This window comes from Rana temporaria, chromosome 8, assembly GCF_905171775.1.
Source record: "Rana temporaria chromosome 8, aRanTem1.1, whole genome shotgun sequence".
NCBI lineage: Eukaryota > Metazoa > Chordata > Amphibia > Anura > Ranidae > Rana > Rana temporaria.
Window position 1 is genome coordinate 105,392,834 of NC_053496.1, and position 23,648 is coordinate 105,416,481.

Genomic DNA, 23,648 nt, shown 5'->3' on the forward strand with positions numbered 1-23,648 from the left:
GGTGTGTAGTGCAAATATAGCTTAATATTATAGGGCAATTTATGCCAACTGCATACAGCTGTTATAGCTATTTAGCCATCATCAGTGCAGTGTATACAAACCATGGCTTCTTTAGAGTAGGGACTGTAAAATCATACAGGTTATGGTGAGAAATGATCTATGTAGAAATATACTTGGATAATTGCCTTTTCTTAAAGCGAACCTGTAACAAGTTTTACTTTTTTTTGTTTTTACAATAGGCATATATTTGTGGGTGTTAAGTTAATATTTGCCTTTACATCATAAAATATCAATTGACATTATGCTAATGTATTATCACTAGGGAGAGAAGGGTGATTCTGGAGACAAAGGAGAATCTGGAAACTCCGTAAGTGTTTTTTTTTTTAATTTATAAATGTTTGCCTTAATTTGCTGGTAAAAGACGAGGAAAGTCAAGTGTTTTAGATGTTAAGTTGCAGCAATTTTCCTTTTTTTATTGACGTGCAATGTGCCTCTGAACTTGCTCAGGAATTAGCAATCCAAAAAATGTTGGTTTCTAGCACAACTTTCCTTAGACATCATTGCCATCTCCTCTAATTAGAGCGTCTAATTGCTGTCTGTGATGGCCCATCTGCTCCACCCCTCTCTTACCTCCCTAAAGCCTTTTATGTAGTTGCAAGGGGAGGATTGAATTGGAGAATTATAAAGTGTCACTTGAATGACATCTGAGTCTAGTTGGTTTGATGACATCACATATAAGAAGGCCGTGCCTGACCAGTCTCAGTTCTTTTGCATGTCTACACAAGGAAATATTTTTCAAATAAACAGCATGCCTAAAATACATTAGATGCACATAGAATCGTATGTAAAGATTTGTTGTTGAAATAAATGGCTTGAGACAGGGTCACTTTAAAAGTAACATATTTGCACATAAATGTTACATACACTTACAAATAAAAGTTCTATGGAGTCAGTTTCTGATATATGGTCTCTAAAGTCACATAAGCAGGGCCACCATTAGAAATCATAGGGCCCCATACAGGCTACCTCACAGCCCCTTCCCCCTTCCAATGGCATTGCTAGAATTGTAACCTGAGAAAAGGTGAACAGTGGGTAATGTAGGATCCTGTCTGCCAGTGGGTATGGTTTAAGTGAAATATGATAAACAGAGTCTAAGCCTACTTGATGTATACACTGAAAATTTGCACACATGTGCCACATGTAAAAGTCTCAAAGACACACATAAACCTTGGCACAGAGGACCATCTTAAGAAAATTTACATTTCCATTACATATGCTTTTCTGCACACAAAATATACAGAGAAAGGTAATACGTTGTTTGATCCTTAGAGAAGAGCTTTTTAAATAAAATAATTGGAAACTACTTTGCAACCAGTAACTATTAAAACAATAAACACATAGTTACATATAGTTACATAGTAGGCAAGGTTGAAAAAAGTCCATCAAGTCTACATCCTTACTGCTCTTACAGTAAAGAATCCTCTATGCAGTTTAAGGTTAAACCACTTTTCTTCTAATTTTAGTGAATGGCCATGTGTCTTATTAAATTCCCTCTTGTGGAAAAGTTATATCCCTATTGTGGGGTCACCAGTACGGTATTTGTACTTTGAAATCATTTCCCCACTCAAGTGTCTCTTCTCCAGAGAGAATAAGTGCAGTGCTCGTAACCTTTCCTTATAACTAATGTCCTCCAGTCCTTTTATTAGTTTCTATGCTCCAGTTGCAGCACATCCTTCCTGAGGACTGGTGCCCAGAACTGGACAGCATACTCCAGGTGCGGCTGGACCATAGTCTTGTAGAGTGGGAGAATTAGAGAATTATCATTCTATCTCTGGAGTTGATCCCCTTTTTAATGCATGCCAATATTCAGTTTGCTTTGCTTGTAGCAGCTTGGCATTGCATGCCATTGCTGAGCCTATCATCTACTAGGATCCCCAGGTCCTTTTCCATGCTAGATTCCCCCAGAGGTTCTCCCCCTAGTGAGTAGATTGCATTCATATTTTTGCCACCCAAATGCATTATTTAAAAATGTTCTACATTAAACCTCATTTGCTATGTAGTTGCCCACCCCATTCATGTGTTTAGAGTATAGTGTGAGTATACAGTGCAGCAGTCATGACTTTGTAATGTACAACATAGTGCATACAATGCTAGGTTCTGGACTATACAATAGCACAGCACAGCTTGCACAGTGCAGTGGTCAGGAGCAAATATCCCTTTTGTGTTGGTGGTTAGCATGCTCCTTTATACTGGTGGTCAGTGCTTAGTCCATCCTTTTACATTTTTGATTAGTGCTCAGCATGCACCATTACATTAGTGGTCAGTGTTCAGTGTACCTCCTTGCATTGATGGCTTGTGCTCAATGTGTTCTCTTACAATAATAGCCTGTGTTCATTGTGTTTTTTTGCATTGGTGGTCAGAGTTTGGTGTGCCCCCTTACACTAGTGGTTAGGTCTCAATGTGCCCCCTTACGTTGCTGGCTAGTGTGTCCCCTTACACTGGTGGTCAGTGCTCAACATGCCCCCTTACGTTGGTAGTCAGTGCTCAATGTGTCAACTTACATTGGTGGTCAATGTTCAGTGTGCCTGAAATTGGTGGTTGGTGCTCAGTGTATTCTTTTACATTAGTGGTCAATGTTGAGTGTACTTCTTGCATTGATGGTCAGTGCTCAGTGTGTCCCTATTACCCTAGTGGTCAGAGCTCAATGTGCCCCCTTATATTGGTAGTCAGTGTGTCCCCTTATGTTAGTGGTCAGTGTGTCGCCTTAAATTGGTGGTTGTGCTCAGGTTCTTACCATAGCTGCAAGCAGCATCCTCATGCAGGTGAGTAAGTGGAGTGTAAGCAGGAAGGCAGGCTGATAGACAGCGAGCTCCTGGTTGACAAGTCCCTTATTTTAATATTGAAGCCGGTGGAGGTATCCATCTGCAGAGTACCTAATTCTTCCTGGCTGCCCTTCCAAGAACCCATGCCTGCCTTGGCAATTGCCTGCAACCAATACGACAAATGTGTGTGTGTGTGTTGAGGGGATGGCCTCAGTGCAGGCCTGAGCAGTTTGTCATCTCAGGACCCAGGACACCAAACATGAAATGTGGGGCACATGCCTGGTGATAGTGACACCACTGACCCACAGGCAGCCCCTGCCCATACCCCTACCCATCACTGCCCCCATACATATATTAGTGTTAATGTAATCTCCTTTTCAGAGCGGTATAGTCTTCAGCTTTCATTAAAACATAGCCTGATGACCCTGCCATGAAGGTGCTTGTTTTTGTTATTAGGTGGCAACTCCCTATCCATGTCTCCCAATTTTGTTCCTACATTGTCATTCTGTCACACAGGCTTATGATGCAATCTCCAAAATTGCCATTTTAACACATATTATGCAGACATGATCAACTGTAGTTATCATCAGGAAGCCTGCACTTAGCAACAAAAGAATAAAAAATGTAAAAACAAATATTTTATTTAAAGAAATGGAAATTATTTTGAATATGTAGTGGCTTAGTAAGCATCGTGTCATTTAGTTAGTGTTTTAATATACGTTATAGTGCTGTAAACTGTATAATAAAGATAATAATAGTGCAGTATTCATACCTCCTTGGTACCTGCTAAGAGGTATAACGCCTATTCTCTTGACACTGCAGGTATGTTTTACAAATTCTTCATGATGAAAAGGTGACACAATTCCCTTTGCATGCCTCTGAATAGATCAAAATGAGGACCATTCCTCATGCACCTAATGCTTAATAATTTCAACATTTTGCAATGCCCCTTCTCTATTCAGTTTTACAATTCATGGCAATCTCGCTAATACTGGTCACATTAACACACCCATGGCTGACTGTCACATCACGGCTTATGTAGCTGTGTAGGAAATTATTGGCAGAAAAAAACGTTTTTATTTTGTATTTTTTAATAAATGTCACTTATTGTTTCACCAATGAACTTACAGCATTTCTAATTACAGTAAAACCTTGGATTGCGAGCATAATTTGTTCCGGAAGCATGCTTGTAATCCAAAGCACTTGTATATCAAAGCAAATTTTCTCATAAGAAATAATGGAAACTCAAATGATTCGTTCCACAACCATTTATTCATAGGTCCTTCAGTTTATAGTCCATATAAAATGATTATAGCAATGTGATAAGTTGTGTAACCATAAAATGTCCATCCACAAATGGCAGCAGGAGATACAGGGTATAAAAGAGAAGAGAGGCGCCTCTAAGTGTGGCAATATGGTTACATTTAATGAAGGTACAACATTTAGCAATTTACATGGTTGATGATTAAAAAAAAGGGCACATCTAAGTATGCAGGGATCCGAGGTAAAGCGATCCACATAGACCATATAAAAAGAAAAGCTGCGCTGCAAATTGAATTAACATAAATGTTCAATTATGTATTAAAGTGCACAAATTCCCAGTGCAAAACTGAAAGGTAAATTAGTGCAAAAAGTCCATATATGAAGTATCACAGAGGAATGCAGGAAGTGACAGGAAGTTCTCCGAATAAGTGAAGCTAAATATCCAGGCACAAATCTTGTGAATCAGATGACAAATCCACCACCACTTATGTATCAGCTGCTTACCAGAGCAAGAATAAATTCAAGCATGTACAACATGGGTCAATATGGATCCTGGATAGACTGCCACTCTCTCTCCTGTATCACCAATCCTCTATGTCAGACCAACTTTCTCCATAGATGTTACCCAAAGGAGAAAAACACTCACATGGTGTGATATCGTTTTAAAATGGTTTAATATAAAAAGATATTGCACTCACATGAAAAACAGTTAAAAAGTGCGATCGATAATCGTATAGCCGGCCGGCTCTGCTGTCTGCTCGTCCTTCCGGGTAGACAGCGTGGATCGTGGTGACGTCAGCACGTCGCTCCTCCCTACGCCGTTTCGTCACGTAGGGAGGAGCGACGTGCTGACGTCACCACGATCCACGCTGTCTACCCGGAAGGACGAGCAGACAGCAGAGCCGGCCGGCTATACGATTATCGATCGCACTTTTTAACCGTTTTTCATGTGAGTGCAATATCTTTTTATATTAAACCATTTTAAAACGATATCACACCATGTAAGTGTTTTTCTCCTTTGGGTAACATCTATGGAGAAAGTTGGTCTGACATAGAGGATTGGTGATACAGGAGAGAGAGTGGCAGTCTATCCAGGATCCATATTGACCCATGTTGTACATGCTTGAATTTATTCTTGCTCTGGTAAGCAGCTGATACATAAGTGGTCGTGGATTTGTCATCTGATTCACAAGATTTGTGCCTGGATATTTAGCTTCACTTATTCGGAGAACTTCCTGTCACTTCCTGCATTCCTCTGTGATACTTCATATATGGACTTTTTGCACTAATTTACCTTTCAGTTTTGCACTGGGAATTTGTGCACTTTAATACATAATTGAACATTTATGTTAATTCAATTTGCAGCGCAGCTTTTCTTTTTATATTGTATTTTGTGTGTGTATCTTGCATATAAGTTGCAGCAGCTTTTTTTATTTTTTTTTTATATTTATTATTTTTCTCACATATGTTTATAGTGTCATCACTAATTCACTCATAGACCTGCGCAGTATCTTCCTATTTTGTATAGATCCACATAGACCGTCCTCCTCACCGCCGGCTCTCACTGCTGTCAGTCTGAAATCGTGACCGGGAAGACTACCCTGCAGTAGAGCGATCTGAAAGCGAGGCTTGAACCGCTCGTGGAAGGGATGGCATCAATGGTGGTGTGGAGGAAGGTCTATGTGGACAGCTTTGCCCTGGATACCTGCATACTTGGATGTGCCTGTTTTAATGATCAACCATGTGAGTTTCTAAATGTTGTACCTTCATTAAATGTAACCATATTGCTACACTTAGAGACGCCTCTCTACTCTTTTATACTCAATTGTGACATGACTCTACTCTTATATCAAGATATCGCTTGTATATCAAGTCAAAATTTATAACAAATTTTTGCTTGTCTTGCAAAACTTTCTCAAACCAAGTTACTCTCAAACCAAGGTTTCACTGTATATGTAAAATAAATTTGTTTATTCTATTATAGGTCTCTGGGCCACCAGGACCTCCAGGTGTTCCTGGACCTGTGGTAAGTTGTGCATGCCTTTGTTGTAAGGGACCTTGACATATTGCAAGTTAATATTAAATGTATTTTTGAAGAGAAAAATAAAATGGTTTGGGGTAAATTTTATTTTGTCTAAACTAGTGTATATGTTTTTGAACTGATGTTTTATATTTATTAAAAAGCACCTTAAGGTTTTTTTAAGCTATTGAGCTCTGTTAGTAATAGGCTATTTTTAGAAAAGCTGTTAAGGAAACACAGCTAAACATGTGAAAAGCAGACTAGAGTTCCACCTACTGGATGAATATATATATATATATATATATATATATATATATATATATATATATATATATATATATATATATATATTAATATGTAGTATTTTATAATTACCTGGCTAATAAAAAAAAAATGTTTTTTTTTATTTGATCCCTTTCTGATGACTCCCCCTGGCTCTTTAAGAGAATATAAATGTCGGGAAGCAGAGGCGGGCATTCTGATCATGTGATCACAGTAATTGCCGCCACACCAGCCATTTGATCGGAAAATCACCAGGAGCTTCCCATGATTATTATTATTATTATTATTATACAGGATTTATATAGCGCCAACAGTTTGTGCAGAGCTTTACATCAGGATGTTTTAGTTACTGTGCTAGGAGTGTGCATTCAACACAATAAACTGTTCCCTTTAAACACGTCTGCTCTGTATTAAATCCCACCCACCCAGAGGCCATATGTGTGAGTACAGCCGGAGAAAATACGTTCAAAATGTATTATTTCTTTCCTCAAAAATGACCAAAAGAAGGAAAGAAAATATTTGCAAAACCACTATTGCCGCGTACACACGATGGGAAATTCCGATGGAATTTTCTGTTGGAATTCCGATGAAGCTGACTTCCATCAGTCTTGCCTACACACTGTCAGACTAAATTCCGACCGTCCAAAACACGGTGACGTAAAACGCTACGACGAGCTGAGAAAAATTAAGTTCAATGCTTCCGAGCATGTGTCGACTTGATTCTGAGCATGCGTAGATTTTTCTCAGACGGAATTCCACACAGACGACCGGAATTTCCCATCGGATTTTTTTCCATCGGAAGAATTTAAAACATGTTCTATTTTTTTACTCCGATGGAAAAAAGTCTGATGGGGCCCACACACGATTGGCATTTCTGATGAAAATCCGATTGTGTGTAAGCGGGATATGTATTCCCTTTTCAAAAAGAAATCCAGGTACGATCTTATTTCATCTTGAACCACTCAACAGGAGGGAGGGGCCAGGAGAGCTGAAGAGGGACCCGAGAAAAGGAGGATCTGGGCTGCTCTGTGCAAAACCACAGCATAGAGCAGGTAAGTATAACATGTTTGTTATTTTTAACAAGAAAACAACAAGACTTTAGTACAGTATTACTTTTAGGCCTCGTACACACGACCGAACATGTCCGCTGAAACTGGTCCGTCGGACCAGTTTCCGCGGACATGTTCGGTAGTGTGTACGGCCGACCGGACAGTTTCCCGGCCTAGCGGACAGGTTTACAGCGGACAAAAGTTTCTTAGCATGCTAAGAAACTTGTCCGCTGGAAGCCTGTCTGTCGGACATGTCCGATGGTCAGTACGACTCATCGGACATGTCCGCTGGCCCGAGAAGTAATTCGACGCATGCGTGGAAGCATTGAACTTCCGGGTTTGCAGACGTGGCGGCGTCAACGTCACGTCACCGCGCTGTCTGTCCGCGGGGATTTCGGTTTGATGGTGTGTACAACCATCAAACCGAAATCTCCGAGCGGACATGTCCGATGAAAACGGTCCGCGGACCGTTTTCATCGGACATGTACGCTCGTCTGTACAAACTCCAGCCAAAACATTTGAGTTATTTTGTTTGTTCCAGATACAGTGAGGAAGGGTAAGAAGATGTATTGAGATTTCATTGTTGTTTGTGATCTCATTTAGGAGATTTCTCCTTTATTTCGTTCCCAAGATAATAAAATAAAGTCACTGGGTTGTGAGGGCACTGACAGTAATACTAATTACTACAGTATCACTTCCTGTCTCACAGTGACAGGAAGTGGCAAGAATTCTCCCCATGCAATACATGGCACAGCAATAAAAACCTGGCAAAGATTCTTGCTCTCCCCTACTTGATCCACAACAATTAGAAAAAAAAAAGTTTCCATCAAAGTACTTTCAATTTTTCTTTTACTTTAATTTGTTTTTATTAAGGTGAATAAGTGTTGGGTGTAACCTTTGAAAGGTAATCTACTTCTGAAAGGATTCTTCCTTATTACATTCGCAATAGGATATGATACCACGGGTACTTAACAGCCTGTTTTTTTTTTTCTTTACACCTTGGAAGTTTAGTTAACAGTACAGATTGTTAACATATACAAGAATGAATGAACATAAATGGTAAACTAAGAAACATAGACCAAAATAGGTGATCACAGCTGCATTGTGTAGACTAGACTTCAGAAACAAAGTCAATAGGATCATATTAAATAATAATTAAATGTATAAGTAAGATTACTGCCCTCCAACATTACCCGCAAAGATCTGCTATATACCTAATTTTTGAATAATGCAATTCTTCAGCCTCTGCTACCCCCTGCTGGAATATCACTGCTATTGCCAAAGAATTCTAATTTTCTTTAATTTTTCATCTGATTTCCTTAGTCATTATGCTTTATTCAGCTTTGCATTTTTTTTTATATTTTTTTTAGTTAGTTTAGGTAGATGAACAATGGTTTATTGCTACTTTGTATATAAAGAATACATTTTCAATTGGGATGTGCATTCAGATTGGTTGTCTATGAGGAACCAGTCTCCTGCTTGTGGTCATATATTGTAAAAATTTTAGTATGGCATTTCAGCTGCATATGCTCTTTATGGCCATCAACTATATAATTCAAATGAATTTATGTAACGACTATCTGTTTTTTTTCCTCAAAGGGCCCACCTGGGCTTTCTGGCCAAAAGGTAACCGCCTCAAACGTTCAAATGTGCTTAATATGGTATAGTAGTTAACCCATGCATGCAATAGCTTAAATTAACATTTTAAATTTTTATTTGTTGAATTAAAATATATTTGCTGCTGTAGAGGTGTGTTGTGTCTCATGAATGTGTTAACGTGCAGTCTTCAGGTGTTAACGTGCAGTACAGATGTCAGGCAATGGCAATCTGCGATCTACAGACACTTTTGGGTTGATTTCCTAAAAATGGAGAGTTCAAAATCTGGTGCAGATGTGAATAGAAACCAATCAGCGTCTAACTTCAGCTTGTTTAATTAAGCTTTGCACCAAAAAATCTGTAAGCTGATTGGTTTCTATGCAGAGCACTAGATTTTGCACTCTCCAGTTTTAGTAAATCAACCCCTTAAAGTCTTCTTCCAAATACTCTATAAAATGTAAAAGTCCCAGTAACCAACCTCAAAGCAGCCTAAAATATGCACTGAGGGCCAGATTCTCGTAGATCGGCGTATCTTTGCGCGGGCGTAACGTATCCGATTTACGTTACGCCTCCGCAACTTAGACGGGCAAGTGCTGTATTCTCAAAGCACTTGCTCTGTAAGTTGCGGCGGCGTAGCGTAAATAGGCCGGCGTAAGCCCGCCTAATTCAAATTTGGAACAGGGGGGCGTGTTTTATGTAAATAACTTGTGACCCAGTGTGGAATATCCCAGTGTGCATTGCTCCCAAGTACGCCGCAAGGACGTATTGGTTTTGACGTGAACGTAAATGACGTTCAGACCCATTCACGGACGACGTCCATACTTAACATTGGTACGCCACATGTACGCCACCATATAGCAGGGGTAACTTTACGCCGGGAAAAGCCTAACGTAAACGGCGTATCTGTACTGCGTCGGCCGGGCGTACGTTTGTGAATTCGCGTATCTAGCTGATTTACATATTTCTCTGCGTAAATCAGCGTACACGCCCCTAGCGGCCAGCGTAAATATGCAGTTAAGATCCGACATCGTAACATACTTACGCCGGTCGGATCTAATAGAAATCTATGCGTAACTGATTCTAAGAATCAGGCGCATAGATACGACCGCCCAGACTCAGAGATACGACAACGTATCTGGAGATACGCCGTCGTATCTCTCTTGAGAATCTGGCCCTATATTGTCAAAAGTATTAGGACACCTGCCTTTACACGCACATGAAGTTTAATGGCATTCCAGTCTTAGTTTGTAGGATTCAATATTAAGTTGGCCCACCCTTTGCCGCTATAACAGTTTCAACTCTTCTTTGAAGGCTGTCCACAAGGTTTAGGAGTGTGTCTATGGGAATGTTTGGCCATTGTTCCAGAAGCGCATTTGTGAGGTCAAGCACTGATGTTGGACAAGAAGGCCTGGCTTGCAGTCTCTGCTCTAATTCACCCTGAAGGTGTTCTTTTGAGTTAAGGTCAGGACTCTGTGCTGGCTAGTCAGGTTCCTCCACTCTAAACTCGATCATCCATGTCTTTATGGACCTCGCTTTGTGCACTGGTGCGCAGTCATGTTGGAACAGGAAGGGGTCATCCCTGAATGAAATTGTTCAAAATGTCTCGGTATGCTGACGCCTTAAGAGTTCCCTTCACTGGAACTAAGGGCCAAGCCCAACCCCAGATAAATAACCCCACACCAAATAATTTGGACCAGTGTACAAAGCAAGGTCCATAAAGACATGGATGAGTGAGTTTGGAGTGGAGGAACTTGACTGGTCTGCACAAAGTCCTGACCTTAACCCAATAGAACACCTTTGGGATGAATTAGAGCTGGGAGCATGAAATTGTCCATAATGTCTCGGTATGCTGATGCCTTAAGTGTTCCCTTTACTGAAACTAAGAGGCCAAGCCCAACCCCCGAAAAACAGCCCCACACCATAACCCCCCTCCACCAAATGATTTGGAGGGCTGGCCCAATACCTTTGGCAATATAGTGTGGATGAGCGAGTTTGGGGTGGAGGAACTTGACTGTTCTGCAGAGTCCTGGACTCAACCCAAAAGATCACCATTGGGATGAATTAGAGCAAAGACTGCGAGCCAGATCTTCTCATCCAACATCAGTGCCTGACCTCACAAATTCACTAATGGTCAAACATTCCCATAGACCCATTCCTTAACCTTGTGGACAGCCTTCCCAGAAGAGTTAAAGCTGTTATAGCTGCATAGGGTAGACCAATCCAATATTGAACCCTACGGACTAAGACTAGGATGCCAGTTTATGTGCGAGTAAAGGCAGGCGTCTCAATACTTTTGCCAATATAGTGTATATCCTGATTTAAAAAATAGCATGTATTAGCTATATATCACAAAGGCAGTTTATGATTCAGGAATATGGAATATTTGAAACAATAGAACAGTCTGGTAGAATCAAGAAAGTATACCTAATAGCTTGATGAAACACTGCTTCATTAGGGCTGGTTTCACACCTATGTTCTGGTAAAATGTGGGAAAAAGCATGTCTCATCTCTTGTTACTCCAACACACTGCATTTTGGGTGATGAGTTAAGGTAACATTCATTTAGAATAGCACCCACTGCACAACCAGTGTAGGTGTCAATGCATGACATGCATTGTGATGGTCTACGTCAGGGGTGTCAAACTCAATTTCATCAAGGGCCGCATCAGCATGATGATTGCCCTCAAAAGGGCCAGTTGTATCTGTAAGATTAGATGTCCAGTGCATCCCCTCCCCTTACATTACATGTTAAGAGCCACCCCACCATCAGAAGTTGAGTCTCCCACTCTTCCTTACATCACAGTGCACCCCCCTTTCCTTATGCTGCTGCTGGGAAGAAGCTGGATGCATTGCTTAAAAGCAGAATGTAAGGGTCTTGAGGAGGACCAGAGGAGGGCGAGGGCCACATAAAATGGCCTGGAGGGCCGAATTCGGCCCGCGGGCCTTGTGTTTGACACCTATGGTCTACGTGAATAAAATGTTGCTGGGGTGTTTTTCATCTATTACCGTGTGCTGGAAGCCCTATCTAAATGAATGGGCTGCCTAAACTCAACAAGGTAATGCACAAAATACTGCATGTTAAACACTTGTAGTGCAATAGAGCAGTATAGTGTGAATTTACCCTAAATTAATACGGTCTCTAGAGGCTGCAGCCTGGAAACATCAGAGAGTCCAAAAAGTGGACAGCCTTGAATATTTTGCTTTTAAGTTATCTACTTCTCTGACTTGACATAAACTACAAGGTAATGCCCCGTACACACGATCGGAATTTCCGATGGAAAAAGTCAGACAGACTTTTTCCATCGGAAATTCCGACCGTGTGTATGCCCCATTGAAGTTTTTCCATTGGATATTCCGAGGAATTCCGTCGGAGTTTAGATAGAGAACATGTTCTCTTTTACTCCGATGGAATTCCGTCGGAATTCCGATGTGAGTTTGGCCCGATCGCGTGTACGGGGCATAACAGTAAAGCATTTTGTCGGGACATCTGGAATGGATAAACTGCTTATTATAATTTGAGTTTAAACAACTTTGCCACAATTCAGATGTGTTTATTATGATATGTTAAATATTAATTATCTAAGTATTCTAAAGCATTTTTAAGAATTTGGATGTTATTTTAGAGTGACTATATGGCACATTTCTGTCTTTATCTTATCCCAATTCAATTTATCTGTTTTCAACAGGGTGAAGTAGGAGAGACTGGTGCAAATGGGGAAAAGGGAAGTCAGGGAGAAAAAGGAGATAAAGGTCCTTTGGGCTTACCAGTAAGTAGATGTGGCACCTATTTTATTGAAACCAGCCATTCTGTCAAGGTGTTAGGATATGGCTGCAGTCTCAAAACTCGTACACACGACCGAGGAACTCGACGGGCAAAACACATAGTTTTTCTCGTCGAGTTCCTTGTTAGGCTGTCGAGGAACTCGACAAGGCAAGTTTCTCCATTCCTGTCGAGGAAATAGAGAACTTGCTCTCTTTTTGGCTCGACGGGATCCTCGACAGTTTCCTCGTCGAAAAATGTACACACGACCGGTTTCCTCTGCAAAAAAAAAAAACAGCAAGTTTCTTGCTGGTTTTTGCCGAGAAACTCGGTCGTGTGTACGAGGCTTCAGATAGTGTTCTTCAAGGTTTTACCAGCAAATGCACTCTGATTGTGTAACTACACAAGCTTTGTACTTTCCACCAACTTTCTCAATTTTTTGGTAGATACGGTATGGTTAAACCAGCTGGATTTTTGTTTATGACCTCCAAGGACACTATTTTTGACATTTCTTCACTTGAATTCCTGGTTCTGCACAATTTCTGATGCCATTAGGAGGGGTTCCCACTCTCCCTTCTTTATTTGTATTATTGAGAATGCAATGAGATGTACAGAATGGTGGGTAGGAACATTTAGAACTCTAAGATAAAGGACCAGAGTTGAAAGTTATGAGCACTCACTATTGAAGAATGCAAGGTATATATGAAACTAGGAGCCAGGTTACCCCACTAGCTGCCACTTATATTTAAAACAAGGTGAGGAATTGCCCTTTATCTAGTCCTTTAAACAAGTACAAGTCCCTTTCTTACTCACATTTGCTTCCTTGACTACTACAACATTTGTGCAGGTCTAGACTGAATTCCTGCATCACTTCCTGCCTTCTCTTGTCTTGTTCCACAAGAAATTGCAAGCCCAAGTGCAAGAATCGAAATCTAGTGAATCTTAACTGTCTTTAGATGTTTAGGCAGCACCAATTTTCTTTTTTAAGGCTAAGTACATTTTCTTCAAGTACAGAAAAATGTAGAAATCAGGCTTTAGCAAGTGAAACAAGCCCCATATTCCGAAAGAATATGCAGTATACCAAGAAAGAAAAATGGGGCTTTACAGTGCTCAATATCTCAGGAATTAGACAAAAAAAAATATTTTTCTTTACATCAAAAAATATATTTTATTAGTTTACAAAAGATAAATATGCATTTCATTAATGCACACATCAATTAAAAACAATACAACATATAGCTAATGCCAGACACAAATCTGTCTCCAATCCCCTTCACATAACAATACCACAAAATGATATACAACATCATAAAAATGAATACAGATCCATATTAAGACTGGTGTGTTACGATAATTGCGGTATCTCTACACATTTCACTGTTACAGCTTCATCGGGAGAATCATTGTGTTGGTAACAAAGATATTGCAAGTAAATTTCATGACATAAATTCATAAACAAAAACTATAGACAAAAAAACAAAAATAAACTAGGTGTATATATATATATATATATATATATATATAGCTTAGCACTTACTCTATACATATACCAGTGTGGAAAACTCTCATATATGAATACACTGGTATATGTATAGAGTAAGTGCTAAGAAACCTCAAATTTATTTGTGTTTATTCGTATATAGTTTTTGTTTATGTATTTATGTCATGTAATTTTCTTGCAATATTTTTGTTACTAGCACAACGATTCTCTCGATGAAGCTATACAGCGAAACACGTAGAGATACTGCAATTGCCTTAACCCACCAGTCTCGATATAGATCTGTAATCATTTTTATGATGTTATATATAATTTCTTGGTATTATTATGTGAAGGGGGTTGGAGGCAGATTTATGTCTAGCAATAGCTATACAGTATGTTGTAATATTTTTAACAAATGTGAGCGTTAATGAAAAGCCTCTTTACTTTTTGTAAATTAATAAAAGATCGTTTTTAATGTAATGGAAAAAAAACTTCTAATTTGTTTCATTCCTGAGATATTGAGCACCGTTAATCCACATTTTCCTTTCTTGGTACAAGTACAGAAAATTACATATTGTATCTGTCAGAAATCTTGTATCCTTTTAACTTCCTGGGGACTGAACTGAAATCCAAAACAATGTTATCAAAGCAACACCCCTCTATGTATTCGGAATGGGGAGAGGAAGATTTGTTCGTATTCCAAATCAGGAGAGCAACCTGGGGTGACAATGCTGCTCTTACATAGATACAGTGCAGTCAGTGAACGTTGTCACCCTTGGACAGGAAGTATGTAATTGGCTGGAATACCAGGTAAAAATATAGGGGAAAATGCCTGAAAATAAATATCAGCCACCACATCTAGGGACTGGTAAGCTGCATTATATTACATTTTAATTTTTAGGTTTAGACCCATGCTAATATGAGCACAAACAGTGAGCCTGAAGCACCTAGAGGAGATACCTTTTACTGCACATCATCACTTCTTGAACACATGAAAAGAGGGCAAAGGTTTTTCTTTTTTACTTTTTAAGCCCAAATATTTTTGCTCAGCTGACTGCAGCCTGGGACCAAAAAAAAGTATATTTATTTATGCTATCCTTCCAATTAAAGATACATATTATTGTGACAATGAGATCCAATTAGCTATTTCAGGATCAAACAGAACATATTAACTATGTTAACTAATTTTGATTTGATTTTGTGTGAATACAGCCCACTAATAATAAGCATGTTTGATATAGTGCTGTGGTTAAACTCTAAATGAAATTAAGATTGAATGGTATGCTGTGTGCACATGTTTTTGTTTGATTAGTAATTAAAAATCGATTTATTGGTGTTTTCCCTTGATGTATACAATTTTAACTTCCAACAACAATCAGGCCTTCAAATATTGAAGGTTGTTTCTTGGGGGTTTTGTTGGTTATTATTTCAGGTCTCCAATATTTATATAATTTAAGTGCTTCAGTGATTGTACTTGATAATTATTTTTAGCTTTAAATTCCTTTTTCAACTCTTTGTATGCGATTTTTTAGTACATCCAGCAATAATTTGATATGAATATTAAAACCATATGACAATATATAGCTAGCTGTTCTATGGAATGAATCATATAGGTATGATTCTGTATATTTTGAACTTCATGCACTCTAAATATGTGTAAATAGCTGTCAAATGACATTTGGCACAAGTAGACCAGATACAAGTAGGCAAAGGACTAGTCACCACTCACCAGAAGTACCAGTGGTCTAGTTGCAGCTGAACTTGTATCATTACTGATTTTTTTATACCTTGCTTTTCACTGTGTTACCATGTGGTGGTGGCCATCTTGGTAGAGGAAGAGCTTTCCTTCCTCATATCAGAGCCTCCAGCAAACAGAATATTTAAAAGCATTGTAGTGTCATCATCACATTTTACTACAAATCTCCCAATAGCAGGCAGAAGTTCCTCATATTGCAGATAGAGAGCTATGAGGCTTTCGGCACAGGAATGCTTAGGAATCCTCACTTTTCAGGAGGTGCACTGCTATTTTTCATGAGTATTTGGAAAAGTAAAATTGTTTAGGCACAAATTACATTTTGGGATGTTCCCTAAAAAATCTTTACTTTTTCAGTTCAGTTTCATTGTACGTATGTTTAGCTTTACTGAGACTCTGAGTTTGCCCAACTCACGGTATACACACACTATCATTTAATGTCAGACGCTGCATGGGAATTTTAGCACTGAACACAGCCACTACTACATATCGGTGTTAATTGCTATAGAAACTATAGAAGCCAAATCTTTTCTGGCTTCTTCCATCAATAGTTCATCAGTAAAGTTAGATACAAACTTTTATTACCTGAAAAGCAAATAAAAAATGTAGTTTTTGTACATTTATATATTATTGAATAAAAGTGTGATGCATATTTTTTACCGGTCCCTTACACATTACAAATACATCTTTTTTTTCTACAATTGTGAAAAATATCAGGGGCCTGGAATGGGCTACTGTCATGAGCTCCCACTCTTCTGGCCATAGCATCTTTGGAATCACATATGATTCTATAATCTGAGTCCCTTATAAAATCTGAACTTTAGGAAGAGAGATGAATCCACATTTAAACTGTCTGACGTACCAAAGAAATTGTAATTCTGTTTTAGGCAGTCTTGTGGTCAAAGCAACCATACTAGACACCATAGCTAGTTCTTGCACCTCCTGAGACTTCTCTGAAAGTTGTACTTTAACTCTACAGTAGTGCTTGGTCTAGGATCAACCCTATGATAATGATCTCCTGCGCTTAAGGGCTTAATCTGTAGGTGGATGGTGCAGCCAACCCTTTGGCTAAAAAGTGGAATGTCAATGGTCTTGTTGCCCTCCTCAGAACAATGGGTATCCTTACAAATTAAAAATATAACGAGAAAAGGAGGGCGCACCGACCTTGAGCATTACCAAAGATAAAATGTATTCAAAAGCTATAACAGCAGTAGTCATACTCCCAAACAAATGTGATAAAAAGGCTTGTCAGTACATCAGTAAGTGGGACCGTGCCCCTAGACACCTGCAACCTGGACCAGATATTGAGGGAGACCAGATGGCATTGTAACCGGCTTACGTGTTACGAAGGAGGACCCTCCTCCAGTAACCTCTATATATGTCCACACATCCAAGTCCAAGCAGAAACCCACCAGATTGTGCTCCGGCCTTCATCTAGGACGCCACCCACTATGTGGGTCGATCAAAAGTATATACTACTATCCAACACCCTAAATCCCTCCCCTGTCACCATAAGAGTATTGCCAACCTGTGAACAGAGAGCCCCCGCCCCATGTTGGATTTGGCGCAGCAGTTCATATTAGCTACCACCACTGACTACATATAGCATTTCCACTATACCATCATTTTTGATTATTATTATTATTGCCATTACCATTTGCATTATCATTATTTTTGTATTGTAAACAATACCAAAAATAATGATAATGCTAATGGTAATGGTAATGGCAATGATAATAATAATCCAACATGTGGCTGGGGCTCCCCGTTCACAGGTTGGGAATACTCTTATGGTGACAGGGGAGGGATTTAGGGTGTTGGGTTGGACAGTTCAATGCTATGTACATTGCAAGGATTTTAACAAACATTTTTAGCCTACTTTTTCTGTTCTGAAGGAAAAGCTGTTTGTTCTACTATGTTCTTGCAAGATTAATTTGCTGAATGGGACGGTCTGCACCTAGTGTACTTTTAGTGTGCTTATAAGAAATGTATGCATCCCCTTAGAAGTAATTAACCCTTAGGGAGTATCTCATGAAAAATGAAAAAAAAATGTTTTATTTGTTTATTAGTGCATCTGACTATGAAGAATTCTGAGAAAATCATTGCGCCAATTACATAAAAAGGATATCGCTTTTCCAGGGGGGATTCTGTAAACCAACTGTGTACAGAAAGCCGTCCGGGTTGCCATATTGAATTGAATTTTTTGACAGTTTTAGAAAATCACAGCAGCTGGAGTTCATCTATAATATGAATCAAGTTCACAAGACTCATAATCACCAACATTTGTATTACATTTAAGCAGAAACAGTAGAAACTATTATCTACTGTTCATAACGTGCTTAAGGTCATTAAGATGAACTTCATAGAAAGTTTTAAATCTCTATGATCTTCCACTTGTGGAGTTGATTTGTAAATTACCAGACATATTTGTTACTAATGTATTAATATGTGAGCTAAACTTAAAATGACGAGGCAGCGGTGTTTTCTTACAGCAGTGGCAATATTAGACTGTAACATGTCATCAAGTTACTAAGTCAATGTGCCATAACACCTTCCCTTGTACCGTTTCTCATGTGTTGTCAGTGCTGATGCTAAACATAAGGGAATTAAAGTGTATGTATGTATTCAGTTGCTGCTTCACTCACCTCTCCCCTCCCTCATTGTTTTCCCCTTACATTTTCCTGCCCCCTCCATGTTTATTGACACTCTGCCCTGCTGTTCAGGGTGCTTCAGGTTTAGACGGCAGAATTGGTCCACCGGTGAGTCTTAACGCCATTACACTAACCTACATGTTTCCTATTACCTTGCCTTGCCCCCTCTGCTCCTAACTGCAACCTGTCTGCTACTAAATTACTCCCTTATCAGCATTATACCTAAAGCAAATTCACACTAAATTCCTATGACAGTTTGTTGATAGCCTTTTTTAATTTGTAGAATGACTCTTTAAGCAATGAAACATACATACAGCATACAGAACTGTCATGCACTTGCAGTAGAACTGTATGGATACATTTAAGGGTTGTAGTTCTGTTTTGCAATCATATTAGAGTTTTATGATGTAATTTGTGACTGCCATGGTACATATATGCACAGAAATGCTGACTTTTTATCATGACTGTGCACTGTAAGAAAATTTGCAATAACCGGATTCCCTGGATTTGTACTAAAGAGCACAGCAAGAGGATTTTACATAAAATTAAATATCTCTAGAAACCCTGCCAAATCTTATAAATTGCCCTTTCATATTTTCTATGTTGGAGTTTTGGTAACCTTCATTTTGTGCAGATCAATAGATTTAGGTCAGCCAGAGATGTGACTTGCCTGAACAGGTTAACAAGTGACAACCAGCATCTGACATGTTTGGTATCACTGGCAGAGGTTCACTAACATGGTGGAAAATCTCTGCAACCAATTCAGGATGATTCCTGATCCCTTTGCAATGCTTATGCTGCAGTCAGTTATTATGTGGGCTGCAGGAGAAATTCCCTTCATGCCCGCTGGCTTTCAGTCACAAGCAGGATTGCTCTCTTACCAAGGATAGGCTGTGACTGGCCTTGCACATCCTTGTGCACACACAAATCAAGCAATATAAAGCTATAGAGTTGGTAAAGCAATGGCATTTTATAACATTTTAAAGATTATAGAACCTTATCTGTTTGGACGTAGTATAAGGATGGGCAAACCTTGCTACTCCAGTTTGCTGGCATATTGAGCATTGTCCGGGTTCCTTAATCAAAAGGAGTGTGGGGATCATAGGTTAGAGAAGAGTAGTATCAACATGAGCCCATTGTATAATAGGTAAGCGACTTCCACCTCGGTTGGTCCAGCACTTACCCCATCGGAGGTGGCAGGGGGCAGGCAGCATGGTGCAGCAGCTCCGTGTCCTTTCCTCCATGTCGGCTTCCAGCTCCCCCCTCCTCCTCCTAGGTGTCCAAAAAGAATCGCCTGTCCTTTCATACAATTGGGTGACCGGTGTCAAAACCGACTTCCTGATTGGTCGAGAGGAGGATCAGTGTTACATTCGCTGTTACAAATTCATTCACTGTTGTAACACACTAGGGTGGGATCGGAGTACACACTCTGCAACCCAAGTCCATTCTAAATTGAAGCCTATTAGAGCCTTTGGCTCTAGTCAGTGCTTCATAAAAACAGCCCCCCCTGCATTGGAATCCATGCTTCGGTGTCCTGAAAGGGGCCGGATGCATGGATGGGGGGGAGGCGATGGACAGGGCAGCACCCGTGCACCCTTAATGGATGGACTGCCCAGAAAAAACCTTGGTTTGCAAGCATAATTCGTTTCAGTAACATGCTTGTAATCCAAAGCACTTGTATATCAAAGCATTTTTTTACAGGGTATAAAAGAGAAGAGAGGCACCTCTAAGTGTAGCAATAAGTTGCTAAATGTTGTACCTTCATTAAATGTAACCATATTGCTACACTTAGAGGCTCCTCTCTTCTCTTTTATACTCAGTTGTGACATGACGCTACTCTTATATCAAGACGTCGCTTGTATATCAAGGTCAAGGCAAAATGTATTAAAACATTTTGCTTGTCTTGCAAAACGCTCTCAAACCAAGGTTTTACTGTATATCTTGAGGAACTATTTTAACTATTTTTACAAACTCCTATCTAAATAAAAAGAACATAGAGGCTTCTTGACCAGAAACACATGCAATGCTTTTATTTATTACAAAGCATTTATGCATCCAACAGTACAGCATATGCTTAAGAACCTTTGTGCTGAGACAGAGTCCTGTTAAAATGTGTCACTTTATAAAGGCTAAGAAAGTCCATATTGGAAGTCAACAGGACATAAAACACCCAAAGAGGTATTATGTTATAACCCTAAAAACCAATTGGTACAGTAAGGATGTGAGATGTGAGAGATCAATTGGAGGTAATCTTTTAAGAGGATTGGTAACAGTAGATGCATGCATTTTCATCCAATATTCACCATCCCATAACCCTTTACCAAAGTTCAGAGTTGTAAGCACATTCAATACATTTCTTGTTCAAGCCATAAGTGTAGACACATAATGAATGCAGGTTTGGAGGTGCCATATAAAATGTCCCACAACTGCCGGTATAAAACTAAGAAGCATAACTATTGTACTTCCCATCCTATAACCTTGTACCACAGTTTGGAGTTGTAAGCATATTCAATTAGCTGCTTGTGCAAGCCAACAGTGTAGACACATGATTAATTCAGGATTGAAGATCCTATATAAAACGTTGTCCTACAACCGCTGGTATAAAACTAAGAAGCATAACTACTGTACTGTTCTTGCGCACTGCTAATGTTTCTACTCTAAGGTGATTATTGAATATATGGCCTGGCCTTTTGATCTCTATGAATGCATCCATTTCTGCAGCATGGTGATTTACAAATTGCATGCTAAGCTACTTTCTTGAAATGATGCAAGTCCCTTTCCCTTTTAATCCAATGTACTTGTAATAGTTACAGTGCTTAAATATGTGACTAAACCAATATGTCTTCATAAAGTTACCTTTTTCAGTCCTGAGTTAAAGACCACTTATTGAATGCATTGACTTCAGCTTTAAAATACATGCTTAATGTCTTACTCATTCATGTTAGTTATCCATACATCCATACAGTCTTCTGAAGATCTGGTTAGACTCAAAGCTGAAAACTGTAACAAGCCAAAGATATCTTTACTGCCTGCAAAAATGGTCTCCTCTTTACTTGCTTATTTCCTGACTGCCAAATGCATAAACCAATGCAACTTTTCTAATAAAAAGACCCTTTGTTTGTTTATATATTAGGGGATACCTGGGCCAATTGGAGTTCCAGGACCAGCAGGACCAAAAGGGGAAAGAGTAAGTAAAGGTCATATTATTTTACAAATTGTTAAATTTTTTTGCTGAAGTGTTAAAGTTGTATTATTTTTATTAAAGGGCAATAAAGGAGATCCTGGTGTACCGGGACCAACGGGACCAGCAGGGCCACCTGTAAGTATATTGAAATAGTAAGCAGATTAATTCAGTGTAGTGCCGGAAATTTGCTTGTTTTTTTTTTTTTCTTTAATTTTATCTGAAGCTGAACATTTCAGTTTTGGATAGAGTGTTGAATGATAAAGCAGTGTTTCGTTTAGCTGTCTGTGTTTCTGGGATATTTTTCCTTCACTTCCTGTCTGACGCCTGGTACACACAATGAGATTATTGGATGACTGATCGTCCGTTTTTTTTTTTTTTTTGGCATGATATAAAGAGAAAATTAAGCGTTTACTAAAGTTTCGAAAATTCTCGTATGACAGAATAAAAATTCGGAAGTGATGTGATGTGTTGTAGTGTATTTTGAGTTGTATTTTCGAACAACAACTGTGCTGATTAAACAAAAATCTTATTATCTGATATCGTACAAGAAATTTTTTGATACTTGTCCCATCGGATAATTTTACACAACTTGTTGCGATTGCCTCTCGAAAGCTGTGTACTAACAATCAGATTATCGTACGATCGCTTCAAAAGCGGTATTTTTCATACGATTTTCTGATCGTGTGTACAGGCCATAAGTGACACAAGAATAAGCAAGGGGAAGTCCTACCAGAACAAGTGTCCATATGGTAGGATTTCCACTTGCCTACTGTGATAACTGCAAATTTTCAGATTTCCTGTTGCAATATACCAGAATGCCAAGGTATGAATTGGCCCTAATGCATTATTTAAAAAAAATTGAATTCTACTTATACTGGATGAGGTAAGTATATTGTTTCTATACTTGAAGGGCCCATTCTGTAGGTCAGTTCTCTCTGCCATGGGGTGTTGCAGTTTTTCTCATAGATTTTTGTGAGCCAGGCCCCTAGGGTAGGGAATGAAGCCATGTCTACTAGAAACTAGTTTTCAGGCACAGAACTTTTCTAGTAAACCTTGGACCTAATGGAACAGGAGCAATGACAGCAAAGTTAGTTGCTTTCCCATGCTAAATTGAACAGTGAATGGAGTTAGGTACATGCAAATCAAGATAAATAAGAAAAAATAGGCTGGAATTAAGCTAAAATTAAGATGTTTACATGGCACAGGAAATGGCTGCATAGCATAATCTGTTTAGACCCTGTAGTAAAATGCGAATAGCTGAAGGAATCCAAATCCTGAGGAGGGGAGCTGCACAACTGGAACTAGAAGACGTGTGTAGCATTTGGGGAGTTGCTTCCCACAGAAGCTGGGTCTTTTAGAGAATTTCATGCTATTAGGCTCTGGCCCAGCCACTCGCACACTGCTTCTGACAGTGGAGGGCCTCTCAGCTGACTGTGGTTCTGACAGTGGAGGTCCTCCCAGCTGGCTGTAGATCACTACCAGCTTCCTCTATCTTATCAGGTGTAGCCTCTCTAAACTGCTGAGCGAGGTAAGCAGAGAAACGTATCTTCTCTGATCAGGTACTGAAACCCAGGGTATTGTGGGAAAAGAGGTTAAAGGGCCCTGTGCCTGCATCTGAGCATGGTAGTAAATGGGTATTCTGCTACAGTGTGGCCTAACTGCAGCATTTAAAAATCAGGGCCCAGATTCTGAAAGGGCTTATGACGGCGCAACGCCAGGATTGAATGGCTTTCCTCCCCCTGGTGGAGGTGGACTGAGATTAAGTCAATGAAGGGTATATTTTAAAGCC

At 39.4% G+C, this 23,648-nt stretch overlaps 1 protein-coding gene across 6 annotated transcripts in view; it reads left to right on the forward strand.

The window, feature by feature from the left end:
• Nucleotides 1–23,648, forward strand: part of COL13A1 (collagen type XIII alpha 1 chain) — a 352,395-nt gene that overhangs the window by 307,162 nt on the left and 21,585 nt on the right. For all 6 annotated transcript variants that reach the window (XM_040320468.1, XM_040320470.1, XM_040320469.1 and 3 more), the window contains 7 exons: nt 323–367; nt 6,070–6,111; nt 9,036–9,062; nt 12,718–12,798; nt 18,748–18,783; nt 21,809–21,862; nt 21,941–21,994. In XM_040320468.1, coding sequence (XP_040176402.1) covers nt 323–367; nt 6,070–6,111; nt 9,036–9,062; nt 12,718–12,798; nt 18,748–18,783; nt 21,809–21,862; nt 21,941–21,994 — 339 coding nt within the window. The remainder of the gene's footprint in view (nt 1–322; nt 368–6,069; nt 6,112–9,035; nt 9,063–12,717; nt 12,799–18,747; nt 18,784–21,808; nt 21,863–21,940; nt 21,995–23,648) is intronic.